Genomic DNA, 16,401 nt, shown 5'->3' with positions numbered 1-16,401 from the left:
GGAGGATCTCCAACAAACACGGAGGGCTTCGAGAGAAGGAGCTAATTAAGCTAATCAAGGCTTTTGTCTTAAGCAAAATCACCTTCGCACTGCCGTATCTCTCACTCTCTAGGCAGGAAGAGGATACTGTGAATTGCTTGATTCGCAAGATACACAAAGTCGCTCTTGGTGTTCCAATTAGAGCATCCACACAAAGGGTGATGGCCACCGCCACACTAAATACCCTTCAAGAATTAACCGAAGCCCATCTATCATCACAATACCATAGACTCACCACCACTGAAGCTGGGCGTGAGATCCTGAGAACTTCATCGTGCTCCACCATTCAACGAGAGTAGGCGACATCAACTTCCTCCGAACATACATGGCCAATACCACATCCAGCCCCTACCCAGAAACATGCACCCCGAATTTCACGTCAAACGCCGCAAACATCGAGCCAAGGCGCTACAACGCAGCTATGGACAGGCTGAAGGAGTGTACTATGTGGACGCTGCAGCCTACACCCCTAAACATCGTTATGCTATAGCGGTCGTAGACAACCAGGGCAACACTGTTTGTTCAGCATCTGTCAAGACCACCTCGGCGGGTGACGCGGAAGAGGCCGCCATTGCACTTGCATCGGGGCTACCCGATTGCGACGTCATTATTAGTGACTCTAAAACTGCTATCCGGAACTTCAGTAACGGCTACATTAACAACCTCGCGCACTCTCTGCTTGTAGCTCACCCACCAGAAAAAGACATCGCTCTCGTATGGGCTCCAGCACATCAAGGACTCCATGGGAACGAAATGGCTTATGCCGCTGCTCGAGGATTCACGGACCGAGTGGCCGCAAATATGGGCCTAACTCTAACACCCAATGACTCCCAACAACACACCAATAAAGACACACTCGTCACATTCCATGAAATTTGCACACATTACAGAAACCAACGCCTATTGTATCCATCTCTGTGTGTCTAGAACGCGCCAGAGAGAAATACTGTGGCGACAACTACAAACTCGCACCTTTCTTACCCCGCGCACTTTGCACTTATTCTTTCCCGCCACATACCCGACACCCAAGTGTCGCTTTTGCCCTGTCCCCATAGCAGATCTCTCCCATATCATGTGGCAGTGCCCCTTCAAAACTCCCCCCCGCAAGCTCAAACCATTAATTAGTAGCGAGGAGCTGTGGGAGACTGCCCTGCGCAGCTCCGATCCCACCCTACAGGACCGAGTCCTGAGGTGGGCTGAGGAGGTAGCGGAGGCCTACCACGACTGGTAGACGGACTTCTAGCCACATAATGTGGTGATGGACGCCTGCTGGGACTGGAGTACTTAGACCTCCCTCTCTCCCCCCCGGCTCCTCCCCTTTCTTAAAAGGGGAATAAAGTTCATTCATTCATTCACAAATTGCAGCGGGCGAGGAGGACATCGAGGCACCGCAGCAGCCGACGGAGAAGCATGTCCCTCCTCCCTCGCCTCCCTCCTCCACTGCCTCGCAAGCCACAGGAGAGGGCACGCGTTCGGGCCGCGTTCGTCGATCGCCCACGCGAGACTGAACCACCGTCCGTCGGCTCACCCTGACGCGCTTTCACTCACACGGAAGGTCACCGCGACGGCGGAAATGCGCCTGGAATGGCCATATATTTGCTATCGCAATAAAAAATTGCGATGCATATTTACCGCTACAGCGACTATTGCGAAACCAAATGTATCAGAACATTACACGAAGAAAGGCTCATTCTTGTAAGGGCGTTAACACATCCTCGAACTAGGGACGATGTCCGTTCGCGTCCTGCTGCCGAAATTCGGGGTCCCGTCGGGTCGTTTCCTCTTGGCGTCGGTCTTCATGTTTCCGCATTGCCGCGATCTTGGCAACTCCGGGTGTCCACCTACATGCAGCCTTGATCGAATTTACCGCTCACATTCCTCCACTTCAGGTGCACGCCCTCCGGGAAGTTGCGATAATCCCAGTCGGGGACAGTATGGAGCGTGCTTGTCGCGTCCATGCGTGCTCTAGATCGGCCGTGGCTCGGTACACGCCGCAACGCGGCGCCGGTTTCAGGTGACGGGAAGTGGTTGGGGAGCCTGACTTCACGGTGCCGATGTTTATCCTCCCGGCTGGGCGCGCTGTCTGATGACGTAAAAGGGAGAGGTTAGCGACACGCAAGAAATATAGACAGTCAAGGTAATGAGGTGATGCGCGAACTCCGGAAGTATTTTGTTCACGTTGGGACTTGTGTCTGTTACACGTGGTTCAAAGGAGAAGACATTTGAGGGAAGCAAACCGTACACTGAGGGAAATTTACGCGCAGTTTTTCTGTACAGCTCACTTTCCGCGTACACATGTGCGCTTAAGACATATGTGCTTCGTTTTTTTTTTCTTTAACAAGCACCCGTTTCGAAAATTCCATTTCATTTTCAACCGAAGCTATTGATGGCTCCTATTTCAACCGCATCATTTATCTTTCCGCCTGATCAATAGAACGCGTGATAATCCCCGAGTCCCTCTTTGTTATAGTGCTTTAACCAGTGCCCGTCTAGCCAGGATCTTTCCACCGCCAGGCGCCGTCGCAGCCTTAACAGCCAACTCTATCATTATTTCTTTTATCCCCCATGTTTCGCGGTCCAAGGATCCCTATCCTTGGCCCTACCTTTATACGCGCATGACGCTGACGCCGCAAGTTTGGCCGAAGTGTCGGCATGATTGCTATAGCAATGAAAGGCTTTCTTCTCGTATTCGTAACGTACCGGCGGGCAACGGGAACCGACTTGAAGAGATTTTGTGCTCAGGGAGTGTGTTTGGCCTCAAGGGGACATGGCTAATTATAGCGCCCCACAGAAGGCCAGCGAAGGTATACGAACAGCGCACTTTAATGCATCATGGCGTTGAATATAAAACGGGACCGGGAAGCGCGGGAGAAACCAAGGAGGAAAGGGAGGGACGCAAGTATATAAGTCTTTCCGAAGTGGGCAAGTATATACGGTAGCACCTGACGTCAAGTCGAGTTGCGAATGACGCCGAAAAGATAGAGCGTTACTCAACCCACAAGTGCGGCGAGCTGTAAAGAGATTCCAGTATCTGCACCGAGCTCGGGAACCAGGTCACGCGTCTACGCTCCCCGGGAATCTAATTATCTGCTCAACTTCGGAGGCTGCGCTTAGCCAAGATCAACGCATCATAAAAGACTACCGGAAATCACAGCGCACATGAGTGGCTTAAAAAACTCGCTCGATTTCGTAAGTACATTATGCGAAGCGGACCATCGACTGCTCCTTTCTAAATGCCAGACGCACCTCTACTGAGGGTACACATTATATGTATATTACACGTACAGATAAGAGAAAAAAATATTCCGTGACAGGGTGTTACACAAGGGCGAGGTACTGCTACTCTCCGTCCAGCGATGCCTAAGAATGGCAAATGGCAAATATTGTAGGCATTATAGTATATAAGAAGACCAGCAGTAGTCCCCGATCTCGAGCATCTGAAATAGCCAAGAGCACGATAACGTGGGGGTCATTGTATCTGCTATTTCTTGCCCAGTGCCCCTTAGTGATGACGATGAAGTAATTTCCCGCAAGGAGCGTTTAAGGAAAAACAAACGAAGACGACGATGATGATTATCATGATGCTGATGATCACGACGACCATAACAATATCTTACGCTTTCAGCGGATCTGGCAAGTGGATGTGTGCATTCACTGCAAGTCGTTTTTATGACTACATTGATTGTGTGCCTGCATTTCTAGACAGAGCCCGCCATGACAACAGCAGTCTTCTAGGCAAATTAAGCGCGTCCTTCGGGCACTTCCGCGAATATAACGAGGTCCATCTTTGGTGGGCAGTTTCGTTGTTTGCGAGTTTAAATGTAAAACTTCTTCTTGGGCGAGTGGGTTAATACGCCTTGAAGCCACTGTAGCGCAAAGAAACACCGACAAAGAAGAAGACCGGACACCACGGGCACTGGCGCCGGTGTAGTCCTGTCCCGTGTTTCTTCGCGCTACGATGGCTTCAATAGTATAACTGTGTATATTATTAGTAAAAATACGAGTACATACTAGACTTCTTGATGCCCTCCCTCATGTAGTAGTCCGCAATGGGTCTTAAATAAAGATAACAAAAATACAAAGGATAATGATGGTAACAATTACAAGTTATCGTACTATTTCATTCTGTCTTAGCTGAGAGGGATATTGCAAGTTGAACGTAAATTTTGTGTTTAACCTTGTAATTTATGCTGTAATCTTCGGATTTATGCCAAGCCCACATGACTCACCTACTACTCGAGGTAAATTTAGAAATCACAACACCTGCCTTAAAGCCAGCAATTGAAAAAGTTAATGGACCTAGCTTAGTCAATTGGCGGAAAAACTATAAAAAAATTTTAACTGTCAATGTTCGCCCATGGCCACGTAATCTATCTGAAAAACTGATAGAGGCCTAGATGCGACTGTTTTTAATGCGTAAGAATTCTTGGGCGAGTAGCCCAGCAAATTCTGGCCCTTCCGTGACGCCTTCTATCTCCAAAATATATGCACAATTGGCCAAGTTAGCACATGTAACTGTCATAGCGTAGTAGTGAATGATTGGCAGCATTAGAGAAATAAAATTAAAAATTTGCCAATCAAGCACTCCGTACAGGTGGTTAGCCAGTGAAGCTGAGACATGTGGCCCCAGTGTTTATCACTGGGTTAATCACCACGGTTGATTAAACGACCGCTTGGTAGGCTGCCGTATCCTCGGTACGCATTTGCTGCTTGCGCTCGGCTACACGAGCCTCTTCTTGTGCCCGGGCTGCAGAATTGGCCTGGCGTAGCCCAGCCCGTTCCCGGTTCTGCTGGCGGCGTTGCTGATCGAAAGCTGCCTGCTCCTCAGGAGTATGTATGGCGCGTGGCCTACCCATTTCGGAGGTGGAGAGAAACTGCTGTGTGCACGCTCGGCTGCGACGGAGAGCAGCGACGTCACTACTGGCACAGTCAATCGCACGCCTCTCTTTTTTTTCCTTTAGCGCATGCGCATGGGGTCGTGCCGGAGAAGTTTTCGGTGTACAGGCGACAAATGGACGGAGCAATCGGTTAGCCATATACAGCTTCTCGCTGTAAAATAAAAAAGCCGGTTACGCTGCTGTCGACGCATCAAGGTCGTAACAAAGAAGTAATATAGAGAAGTTCACACATGTATACGTTATAATAGTGTAACAGTAGATAACTGGTAGCATTCGAAAAAAAAAACGGTTACGTCACTGCCAAGGTCGTAGCAAAAAAAAGGAAGAATAAAGGAACATAAAACAAAGCTGCGGTGTGGCAAAGAAAGGCCAGTTGTGACTGCGTTTAGGCTCATTCGATATATTTGCAAAATATATGCATAAGTGGCCAAGTTAACAAATGTAATCGTTATGGTAGTAATAGTAGATGATTGGTAGCGATTGGAAGACATGCACAACCTAGTTAAATACGTGAATAACAGCGAAGTAGCCGCTGAGTCAAAGCATGCTCACGTATTAGTAGACAATTCTTAGAATTTCTGTAGCGTTTTTGTTATCGTTCCATATAAAAAGAGCCCTCTCGTGTGAAGAGAACCTGAAGGCAGCGAGTATTCCTCCCGAACATTTTTTTACTCAGTTATACGGGAGATATGCCAGCTTGAGAGAATGATGTAAGTTTGAAATGGCAGCAACATTTTTAATGTCGAGCGGAACTATGTGGCCTTTGAGAAGGAGAAAAAAAATATGATCGCGAAGTTCGCGTAAGATATAAAACGTGCCACAAACCAGCCTGAAGTGGGGCAGGAAATATTTTTTTTTTTCCTAGACGGAGTAGCTAATGTCAAAGAAAGTAAGCGAGAAAGTACGTATTGACAAGGAAAAAGTGTACATAGAGAAAACCCAGTAAGAGCAACTAACCATACAAAAAGAGGAGCAACTGTATTATGCTCGTAAATCTAGACTCTGAGATGTATGCTTTCTTATATTCAATGCCCCTAGCGATTTGTTGATTTTTTTTTCCCCGACGAGCTGCCTCTTGGTCGTTTACAATGTGGCCCTTGGGGTTCTCAGCCTTAGTCGTATGCGAAAGTTCTAATGAGCTTCTAACACGCCAGCTACTTACTATGGAGGAAGTTCGCTTTGCCCTTACCGTAATGATATACACCAGCGCACTTGAAGATTTGTCAGCTCTCTAATAGTACCTATCATCGCGCGTTCTTTAGACTGAAAGTTGGCTCTGCTTTCGCAGCGATGCCATCTTTTACTCCTGCTTCAGGATGTAACTATGACGCAACATTTTACAAATCCCCTTTAATTCTTATGCTAACGTTATTTGAGAAAAATATGTGTGGCATTCATTTCAAACCTACTGTTTGGGCTGCATGAAATAAATACTAAGTAATGTGAGGATGAATGCTCACATTACTTCAAGAAATTAAAAATGCATGAATGAGTAAATTAATTCAAGTTCAATGATCAACTTTTGACTAGTTACGTTAGTGCACATATGCAATTTACTAATTAAAGCCCGTTATTTAGCGTGGCCCTTCCATTTGAAAGCAATTTTGAAAGTAGCAGCTGCTTCGAAATAAGCGCTGTCGAAATTGTAGTAACAATGGTCTGTTTCCCCACAAAATTTTTTAACGAAACGCATATTGTCCACTGAAGTTGAAACATCACATGAACACCAACGCATTTCGTTGCAAACTTTGCTACGCATATCACGAGACTGCTATCATCCACAGATTTCACTCCAACCGAATATGACTTCGCAATTTGTCGGCTATAATTCATAAATTGCCGTATGTTCCGCACTGATTAATAATTTCAGTGCTATTTAGTGATATTCTGGTATCAAGTTGACCACGCCTTGCGATTTCTCGCGCAAATAATGTACCCTGTCTACGCAGTAATACAGTTCAAGGAATAGAAATGTGTATCAAGCCATTCAAAATTTTTTTTATAATTTTGTCGGCGATAAAGAAATCCATATATATTTGTTGCTAACTGGCCGAACGAGGGATGTCTTAGTTTCGAGGGGGCCGGGAAAGAAACAGGACAACGTATAGAAAAGTTGCCTTGAGACTGAGACTTCGGTTGAATACATACACGTGCGCATGTATGTGCGCATGTGTATGTGTGTGCGCGCGCATGCACATATGTGCGTTCTTTGCCAGACGAAGGAGAGAAAGAATATAGGCCAGTCGGTACTTCTTTAGAGACAGAAGCCCGTTAGTCCTCCTGACTCGAAGCACCGTGCCACTGACAAATGCTTCTCAGCAGGAAGATGCCTTCAACTAAGCTGAGCTAAAATGACGGATGGGAAACGGAAAGACATCATTGGGTACCCTCGTGTGTGAGTGCGCATGTGCGTACGCATATGCGTATACGTATATGTGCACACGTAGATGTGTATGTACCTGCGCATGTGCGCGCATATGCGTATGTGTACATACGTGCACATGTAAGTGCGCATGTGCGCATGCGCATCCACCTATGTGCATACTTTCGTAGACGAATGGGATAAAGAATAGAGGCCAGCCGATACTTCTTTAGAGACAGAATCCCGTCAGTCCTCCTGACTCGAAGCACCGTGCCATTGACAAATACATCTCAGCAGGAAGATGCATGATACTAAGCTGAACTTGAAGACGGGGGAAAACGGAAAGACATCATTGGGTACCCGCGTGTGTGAGTACGCATGTGCGTACGCATATGCGTGTGCGCATTTGCGTACGTAGATGCATATGTACGTGCGTATGTGCGCAGGCATGTGCGCATGTATGTGCGCGCATATGCGTATATGTGTACATATGTGCGCATGTATTTGCGCATGTGCGCATGCGCATCCACCTATGTGCGTACTTTCGTAGACGAAGGGGATAAGAATAGAGGCCAGTCGATACTTCTTTAGAGACAAAATGCCGCTAGTCCTCCTGACCCGAAGCACCGTGCCACTGACAAATACTTTCAGCAGGAAGATGCCTAATACTAAGCTGAGCTAAACTGACGGGGGAGAACGAAAAGACATCATTGGGTACCCGCGTGTGTGAGTGCGCATGTGCCTACGCATATGTGTATGCATGTGAGCATGTGCGTACATAGATGCGTATGTACTTGCGCATGTGCGTATGCATGTGCGCATGTATGTGCGCGCATGTGCGTATAAGTGTACATACGTGCGCATGTGCGTGTTCGCATGCGCATCCACCTATGTGCATACTTTTGCAGACGAAGGGGATAAGAATAGAGGCCAGTCCATACTTCTTTAGAGAGAGAATCCCGCTAGTCCTCCTGACCCGAAGCACCGTGCCACTGACAAATACTTCTCAGCAGGAAGATGCCTAATACTTAGCCGAGCTAAACAGACGTGGGAAAACGGAAAGACATCATTGGGTACCTGCGTGTGCGAGTGCGCATGTTCGTACGCATATGCGTTTGCTTGTGCACATAGGCAACACAACGGCAATGGTGAAAAATAAATAGAACAAAATACAAATCGATTGGTAAACTACTTAAGAGGGATTTAACGTTCTATTGAATAGTGGCAAAAATAACAAAGAAAAGAATGTAAGAAAATGTGTGCGCTATACAAAAAATGTGGAGGACGCTTAAACTTAGTCTTTAAAAGTCGAACCCGATAGCATTCAAATATCCATGACTGCTTCTCACGCTTCCTGGCAACTGCACCTTATGTGACCGTAATGTTTACCGGGAAACGCTCGCGGCGAACGCTATGCACGATGGGCGGCTTTCTGGTCGAAGCGTGGCCTCTTGCATGGGCCGAGGTGTGGCGGAGGCGAGCGGCATCTGGGAATGTTTCAAGGAAGCGGGCGCACCACTGCGTGGACTGAGATATTTACGTCGGCGTTCTCAAATGGCCGACGCCGTCACCGGTCTGTGGATTGGAGAAACGCTCGAAAAGGGGTTCGTTTGAGTTTTCGCGTAACAAAATTATGCTTTCTCGTGCATTCAAATTACAATCCGAAAGCTATCATGTCTGTAGGTTGTGTGCAAGTCGTAGTCTGCAATTTTTCACGTATTTTAGCTTGAACAATTCAATTACTTTAGTGAATTAGTTGCGTCACGCGAATGGCCAGGGTATGTGCGGTTCGAAAATCTTTTTGCCTAAACGACTTCCTGAGCAGGACGCCGACTACAAGTTTTCTGCGACTCACAACTCGCGGCTTATCAAACGTTGGAGATGATTAATTGCTAGGATTTGAACTAAATATAACCAATATATACCTCGTCACCAGATGTTTAACGGCTATCGCTAAAAAGTTGACATCTATTTAATGAAGCCGTTCGTAATTATTAGCTTTCGAACTGTTTAATAGTGTAGACATTCTTGTCCGTAACAATAAATGCGATAACAGACGTGTAAAAGAGCACGTAAATATTAAATAAAATTAAGAAAGTAGTTTGCGTAGACCCACGGGAAGAAATGCTGTCTATATGACAGGTCTATAATGATCTCATGATAAGGTATAAGTGTAGTATTTTTAAAATATATCTTCACTATAAGTTTGATTTGTTGAGAACATTTGTCGCGGAACTGTTAAGGCAATTACAGCAACGAGGGATCTACTGGCATCCTGCGTTCAAAGCCCCTATACGCCCAGGTCACGTTTACGGATCAGGGTGACTCGGTGACTGGAGCATTCGTGGCAACGAGGCCATCATCCGAACATCGCGCGTTTAAAGTCCGGCCAGGTTGATGAAATTGTAATGGGGATTAAAGGCACAGTTAACCCTGTTTAAAGCTGGAAATTAGCATTGAGGGATCGCAGTCAGTCACTGCTAATAAGGATCCTTCCAAATGCACTGAAGCTCACGATCCAATATGTATCCATAGAGCGTGAAGCGTTATTAATTATGAACGTAGATTTCTCGGCTGGCTGTGACGCGTGGATTCAGTATGCGTAAGAGGACCAAAACGAAGAAATAACGAGAAAAAATATTGTCCCCACCTTCGTTTCCGATAGACTCATACAATGAGGAACACGTTTTACATTAGGGAGCTTTAGTAAACGGCTCCTACTTCGGCTATCTGGTGCCGCTGGAGCCACATCACTGATGCACCTGGCTCACTCTTCGCAGGCACAAAGCTGTCGGATACAGCAGTGGTTATTCAGGAGCCAGTAGCAGTACGCTAAACCTCTCTATGAATTGAAGACGTACCAGAGGAATCAATAGTTTGGAGTTACGTTCATGTAAATGTTTAAGCACCTCGCGAATCCTCGACCAAAGCAACACGCTGTTGAGCGGGGCAGCACAGGCATTGCCGAAATCAATTTCCGTAAGTGGACGCAGTCAATGGCTACTGTTAAGTAAGGCTGCAGAACTGTTGACCCGGGAAGTGTGCAGTCATTGGTAAAGCACTAGAAATATTGTCACGTGGCATTAGCGAACGTAGTTAGCGGCCGCCGCACTGAGGACGATGAAGTGCTTTTGTGCCTACGTGCTGGCCTCCATCTCCATGGTCACATAGCTTTCTAACTTCTGGACTGCCAAGTAACAATGTTCTACACTATCAATATACCGAAACGGAATGTCCTCCGAAATGATTAGAATTATTTGGCTACGTTGTGGCATATCTTGATGAGGGAAGTGCGCGTCGTGGTCTCATACAACGAACAGGTACGTGTCGTTTCAGGTCTTCTCCCCACCTCATTACTGCCAACTCTCTTACTTGCTTTATAAATGTGGAATAACATACTTATTTAGAATTTCTGAGTTATAAGACGAATAGAAACGAAATTTTAGAAGACTGGCTTAATAGGTGCTCCAGTAAAGGTTGCGTTAAGACGCAGCTTCTCTATATCGACGTGAAAGGTTTTTCGCTTCGGTTAGCAAAAACTGCACGTAATAAAATGTAACGAATACATGTAACCCTAACATCACTATGTCTTTGCGGCCCTACTACCCACGCACTTTATGTTATATCGTTGTGTAGAGGAAAGAATATATTACTCTATCATTCGTGTGCCGTCGGCACAGAGGGCATTGTTCTGGCGCCACGCATGACACAATCGGAGCTAAATTTACCCTCTTGCTCACCATTCAGACAGGCGTAGCTCTGCGGCATGTCTGTCGATTCGAGCGGGAGGGTTCATATTCTAAAACTCGCCCTGCCATAGACGACATAATTCATCAAATTCAGACTTCATAATTAATAACGCTTACAAAAATGTAATGCGTTGCCGAAATTACACGGTTGTCCGACTATGGTGTCCCCGAAATCTACACGCAGGCTCCGCAAATGGCGTGAAGGAGCTTGGGAAGCAAAACACAGGGACACTGATCCGCGCCCACTACACATAAACGATCACGATTGTGAGATTAATGCGTGGAGCTCCCACCAGCTGTACCACAAGTTAAGGACGTACGCATTGAAATGCCTGAAAATAATGTTACTTGTGTATTTGGTCACGTCATTACTCTTTATATATATATATATATATATATATATATATATATATATATATATATAAAGCGGGAAATTTAACAGAAGGTCCAATGAAAGTGTGAGGCCAAGTTGTCATTACATTTATTGCCAAAGAGCGTTGTTGAGAGCAGCGAAAAAGAAAATGGGGCACGTAGCCGGTGTTTACTTTTTGTCCATTGTATACATGTTTTCTTTAGAAACATAAAGATTGCTTATTCACGCATTTGAAATCCAGTGAACTGACAAAGTTACTCACCTGCTATAAACAGATCCACGACAGCCTCCGTTATGGTCACATCCGCGTCGGTTACGTTGTCACCGTTGTACGAAACATTGCACACGTAACTTCCGGTGTCGGAGCGATCCAGCCGATTCAGAAGCAAAGCGGGTGGATCACTGAGCAGTGAAAAGAACGCCCTGCCGATCCACGGTGGTTGCTTCCAGTGAGCACCATCCACTAGTCCAACGGTCGCTCCCAGCACTTTGGTAGGTGGAGGTTCGGGAGCCACCAAAGCGTAAACTTTCTTTGGTTTCCGATGACTGTCCATGCTTTGAGGTAAGCCACTAGACAAGTTCAGCCTGACGTCTGCCACGTGGAACCAGACGACAGAGACGGGTTCTTTCGAGGCCATGTTGATGGGACAAGGGAGCGACGTCTGTTCGGATTCCAGGCGGCTTAGGCTTAGCATCGATGGAAAGTATGGCGTCGATCCTGCATTGGAAACAAGCGAAAACCTCCTTTGATACCGTTTTGCCTAGAAGTGCACGCAAAGGCCGGCTTCTTCACGTTTAAATTATCTTAGCACCGGCTGCTGAACTGGCACGAGATGAAAACGCCCTGAACTGCCATTCAGCTATTAATATTGTGACAACCACCGTCTTTTCATCTAAATGTTGTTACGAGAGAATCCGTAAGAGGACTGTTTAAACATTTCCAGCTGAGAAGAAATCTCGACTGTTATGCGAGCGTGTTAGGCGTTCTGCAAAGCGATGTTTGTGGAGAATAACATTCTAAATTTGAAGTTTTCACTTCCTTTAGCATGTTACACTTAGCCACAGGGTTGGAGCAGGAGCGAGTAATGAACAACGCAACAGAATAAAAAAAATATTCACAGCAGTTAAAATTTTCAGAAACAGCTGAAAACTTAAGTGGCACAGGCCAATACTTACGGAAAGGATGCAATGGCACGAGGGAAAACTGTGTTGAAACACGTTTTTACCAGCATGAAATGACGTAATATCCAAGTGGTTATAGTTTGTAGTTATTAAATGTTTTTAAAATTTTCGCACATTTCATTGAGAGGCAGAATTGCGAGCTTACAAAGATGTGCAAAAACGTGACGTATTCTGCAGGGTGGTGCTCCTAAAAATACCATGAAATTAAAGATTCGAAGATTAGATGCAGCTGAGAAACACATTAAATGACATTGTATAAATCGAGCTTCGTTCTCTTTTTTTTCCTAATTGTGAGTTCCATCCCTGAGAAACCTCCCTGAGACACGTCCACGGACATTTCCGAGGACACTAGTGAGGCTTCAAAATACCCGCAATTACGCAGAAATCCCACATTTCTTCCATTGGATTGAAACAGCTCAACCTGTCCCATATATTTACGTTATATAGTGGGACTGTACAAGTATATACCGAAGGTTCGTCCACACCACCTGCCACAACGGCAGCATTTGATATCCCACAACTTGGAATTACTCGGCTATTTCAATTAGACCACAAATCGACATTATGGTTGCGGAACTACGGTTGCGGCAATGCGGGAAGCTGTCCGTTTTATGAGAAAGCAGACACCTCGTAAATGGACGGTGCTATGCGATGCAAAATCAGTGCTACGAACCCTTTTTAAAGAAAAGACCATAATACTTGCTCCTGCTGGAAATCGCCGAAGTTCATAACAGTGGTGAGTTAGGTGGCCACGTGATCGCTCTTCAATGGATGCCTAGTCATGTGGCGTGATTGTCAATGAACTCGCAGACAGTAAGGCAAGATCGGCGTTCTCTTCCTCTGATGAAGTACGGATTGCCTACTCGTAATCTGACACTGTGATCAAGGCACTCATGCAGGAGCTTACAAAGGCACACAGAGCCTGCGATGACAATATCCACAGACGCCTACATATGATCGACCCAGACGGTAAGTTCTGTTTGCCCCCGAAGGTTACGCGGAGTGAAACGTCATTGCTACACAGGATTCGGTTGGGCATTGCTGTCACCCGTTGCTACGCGCACCTCATCGGCCAGTGGAACAGCCCTGATCTTGAACACTGCAACATGCCTGAAACACTGGAACAGATAATCTACGATTGCCCAGCATATATTCTGGAGTGGAGGACGTTGGAAAGCTCCCTGGCCAGGGTTGGCAGGCAACCACTGACTGTCGGAGGATGTTATCCTTGGCCCATGCCCTGACACTGCAACTTCAATGCGGGCAACTAAAGCGCTGTTGAAGCTGCTGCAGGGCACCAAGCTAGACGGGTGGCTCTAGTGGGCCACTGTCTAATATACATAAGCACTGACCACTTCTCTTATCACCACCTATCCCAGTACTTTCACTCCCCTTCCCTCTTCCCCAGTGCAGAGTAGCAGACTAGAGCGCACTAGCTCAGGTCGACCTCTCTGTCTCTCTATCTTATCTTCTGAACTTAAAAATATCAAGTCCCTGTTGAAACTTAAAAATGTTGGGAGAAATTATGGCCTAACTCGGAAACGTACTCATTGCCGTTGATAGGTTTTAACGCATTTAAATGCAACCAACTCCAACAAATTCAGTGCAGTGTGTGGCGGAAAATCGAGTTGAAGTAATAGTGCGAGCTCCCAAAAGTTTTCTCTTAATGCGATCTAGCAGAGCATTTCGCTTAAGAAATGTATGAAGTCGTACAGTTTAATTATTCTCTGCGCTTCACGCTGACGTGACCACTGTACAGGAAATATCTAAACTCCTTTCGATCGGCGCGTCTTAAAACTGGCGTTGTAACGAATGAAATCCTGCCACACGTGTATGGTGGACAAATGCTTATTCAAGGCGACGTTTTTTTTTTGTTTCATTACTTCGATGCACGCATAAAGAAAAGAATCAAGTACGCATATCGAGGTTTCCGAGCATCTGAAATGACGTGGCAAAAAACTTCTGCCGGAATCACCAGTCTTTTGCATACGGACATATGTTAGTTCAATCACTAAAGCGATGCGTCTAGAAGGAACATGCGCAGAATTTTATTCAGTAAATGTGGCACTAATTGTTGGACGCTTAAAGAACTATTAAAAACAACAAAAGTGGTTCCACTTGCTGCTCGATAATGTGCGATAAAAAATTATTAGGCTATGCGAACTCCAGAAGAAGCCCTACCAATCGTTATTCTCGAATACCGAAGCACTCGCTTCTTTTTTTAGTTGGGTATTCCGTCTCGCGGATATCAGTTTCATTGGACATTCCTTCTCTGTTTAACATTCTGTCTCGATTAGACATTGCGTCCCACCGGTCATGTGACCGATTGGGCATTGCGTCTCGTTGATCATTCAGACTGAGAATCGGTTGCATGAGGGATTCAGCCACAATGGGGGATTTAAAACGTCTTGTGCTGGCTGGTGAGGGTACAGCTACAGCTAGGGTGCAGAAATCAAGTAACCTAACACGCAAGCGGCATTTAATCACGCATTATAAAGCTTACACGCATAACTTATGATACAGCTAGTTGGGGGTCCTAGGGTCTGATCTTGCAATCGAGCTCGATCTGTTTTGCAGTGGGCCCACCGTGGTCAAGGGTGGTGGACGCGAATTGGCGACTCTGTCTTGCGGCCCGCGTCTCTCTATGCCATTTCTAGACCATACGTGTCGAACGCGGGGTCGCGCCATAGCTGAGCAAGCGTGAAATTTCGGAAACAAATAGCACACTTGCAAACCTCTTAACTGCTGATGAACGCAGGCTCGAGTTTGATGGATTATAGCTACATTGTCCGAGTGAGCTCTCTCGAACACGACCCCCCCCCCCCCCCCCCCTCGGGTTGACAAACGTAATACCGAGCTATGCCTCTCTGAATTGCGTACGACAGGCTAAATTAAGCCCCTATTGCGTCATGCATGTGGAGACGACGGTGCCATCCGTGTACGTGACCCATACAACTGTATCAAAGTGAAGTGTGTGGGTAGTACGGTAGTAGCGATATAAGTCATAGTATTATGTTTTTCTTGGATGCGGTTCTGACAAGCGATCCCGTGTGCTAACCGACCTGAAGTACCTTTTATATCAGAAAGATTATGCTTGACCAAATGCACAGAGTTGTTATGCTCAATAGTATGAAAATTGAAAACAGTAAGAAAAGTGCTTCACAGAAGTTGGTTCACAGCAGAATATACATTTAAATACGACTACAGGCCAAATCAGTAATGAATACACTTTGGTACACAAAAACGAACTGTCCGAACTGCTTAAAGTTGTTTATTTGAGACATGGCCCCTTTCTTCCTTCACTTGAATATTTTACGTTTCCTAATTTGTGTCTGCTAGCCATTCTAGAATATCCTATTTGTGCACTAACGCACATCAGTACTGTCTCGATGCTGCAAACAGGCAGTACATTTTATTGCCATCTTCTTTTTGCAAATTGCGTACAAGAACCATGAATTAAAAACTGCATTATTTTCTATCACTGAAACAAATTCATCGACTTTGGGCGCCATTTCTACGTAGTGCTACACTGGGATTAAAATGAAAATGATATGGAAATTCGAACCTTTCCGCATCTAAGCTTTTCCACTCCATCAATTGTCTCTCATCAATTCCACTTTTCAAATTCAAGCATGTTTACCTGAAGACACGCTTTGTTAGCTGGTTAGAGTAAATATGATGCTCATATGACGTTCATAGTATACTTCGAACTAGACGTATGCTAACACATACTAACGCATACCTCTAGTAACTGGTACATGTTACTAAGCAACCTATGTGACAAGACCGGCATTGTAA

General features: G+C 45.7%; 1 protein-coding gene across 1 annotated transcript in view; it reads right to left on the bottom strand.

The window, feature by feature from the left end:
- The window catches only part of LOC126527524 (uncharacterized), a 106,207-nt gene that overhangs the window by 68,988 nt on the left and 20,818 nt on the right, over positions 1–16,401 (bottom strand). The window contains exon 2 of the mRNA XM_072284478.1: positions 11,684–12,139. Coding sequence (XP_072140579.1) covers positions 11,684–12,116 — 433 coding nt within the window. The 5' untranslated portion in view covers positions 12,117–12,139. The remainder of the gene's footprint in view (positions 1–11,683; positions 12,140–16,401) is intronic.

The sequence above is a fragment of the Dermacentor andersoni genome, chromosome 9 (assembly GCF_023375885.2).
Source record: "Dermacentor andersoni chromosome 9, qqDerAnde1_hic_scaffold, whole genome shotgun sequence".
In the NCBI taxonomy this organism is placed as follows: domain Eukaryota; kingdom Metazoa; phylum Arthropoda; class Arachnida; order Ixodida; family Ixodidae; genus Dermacentor; species Dermacentor andersoni.
This window is presented reverse-complemented; position numbering and strand designations above follow the sequence as displayed.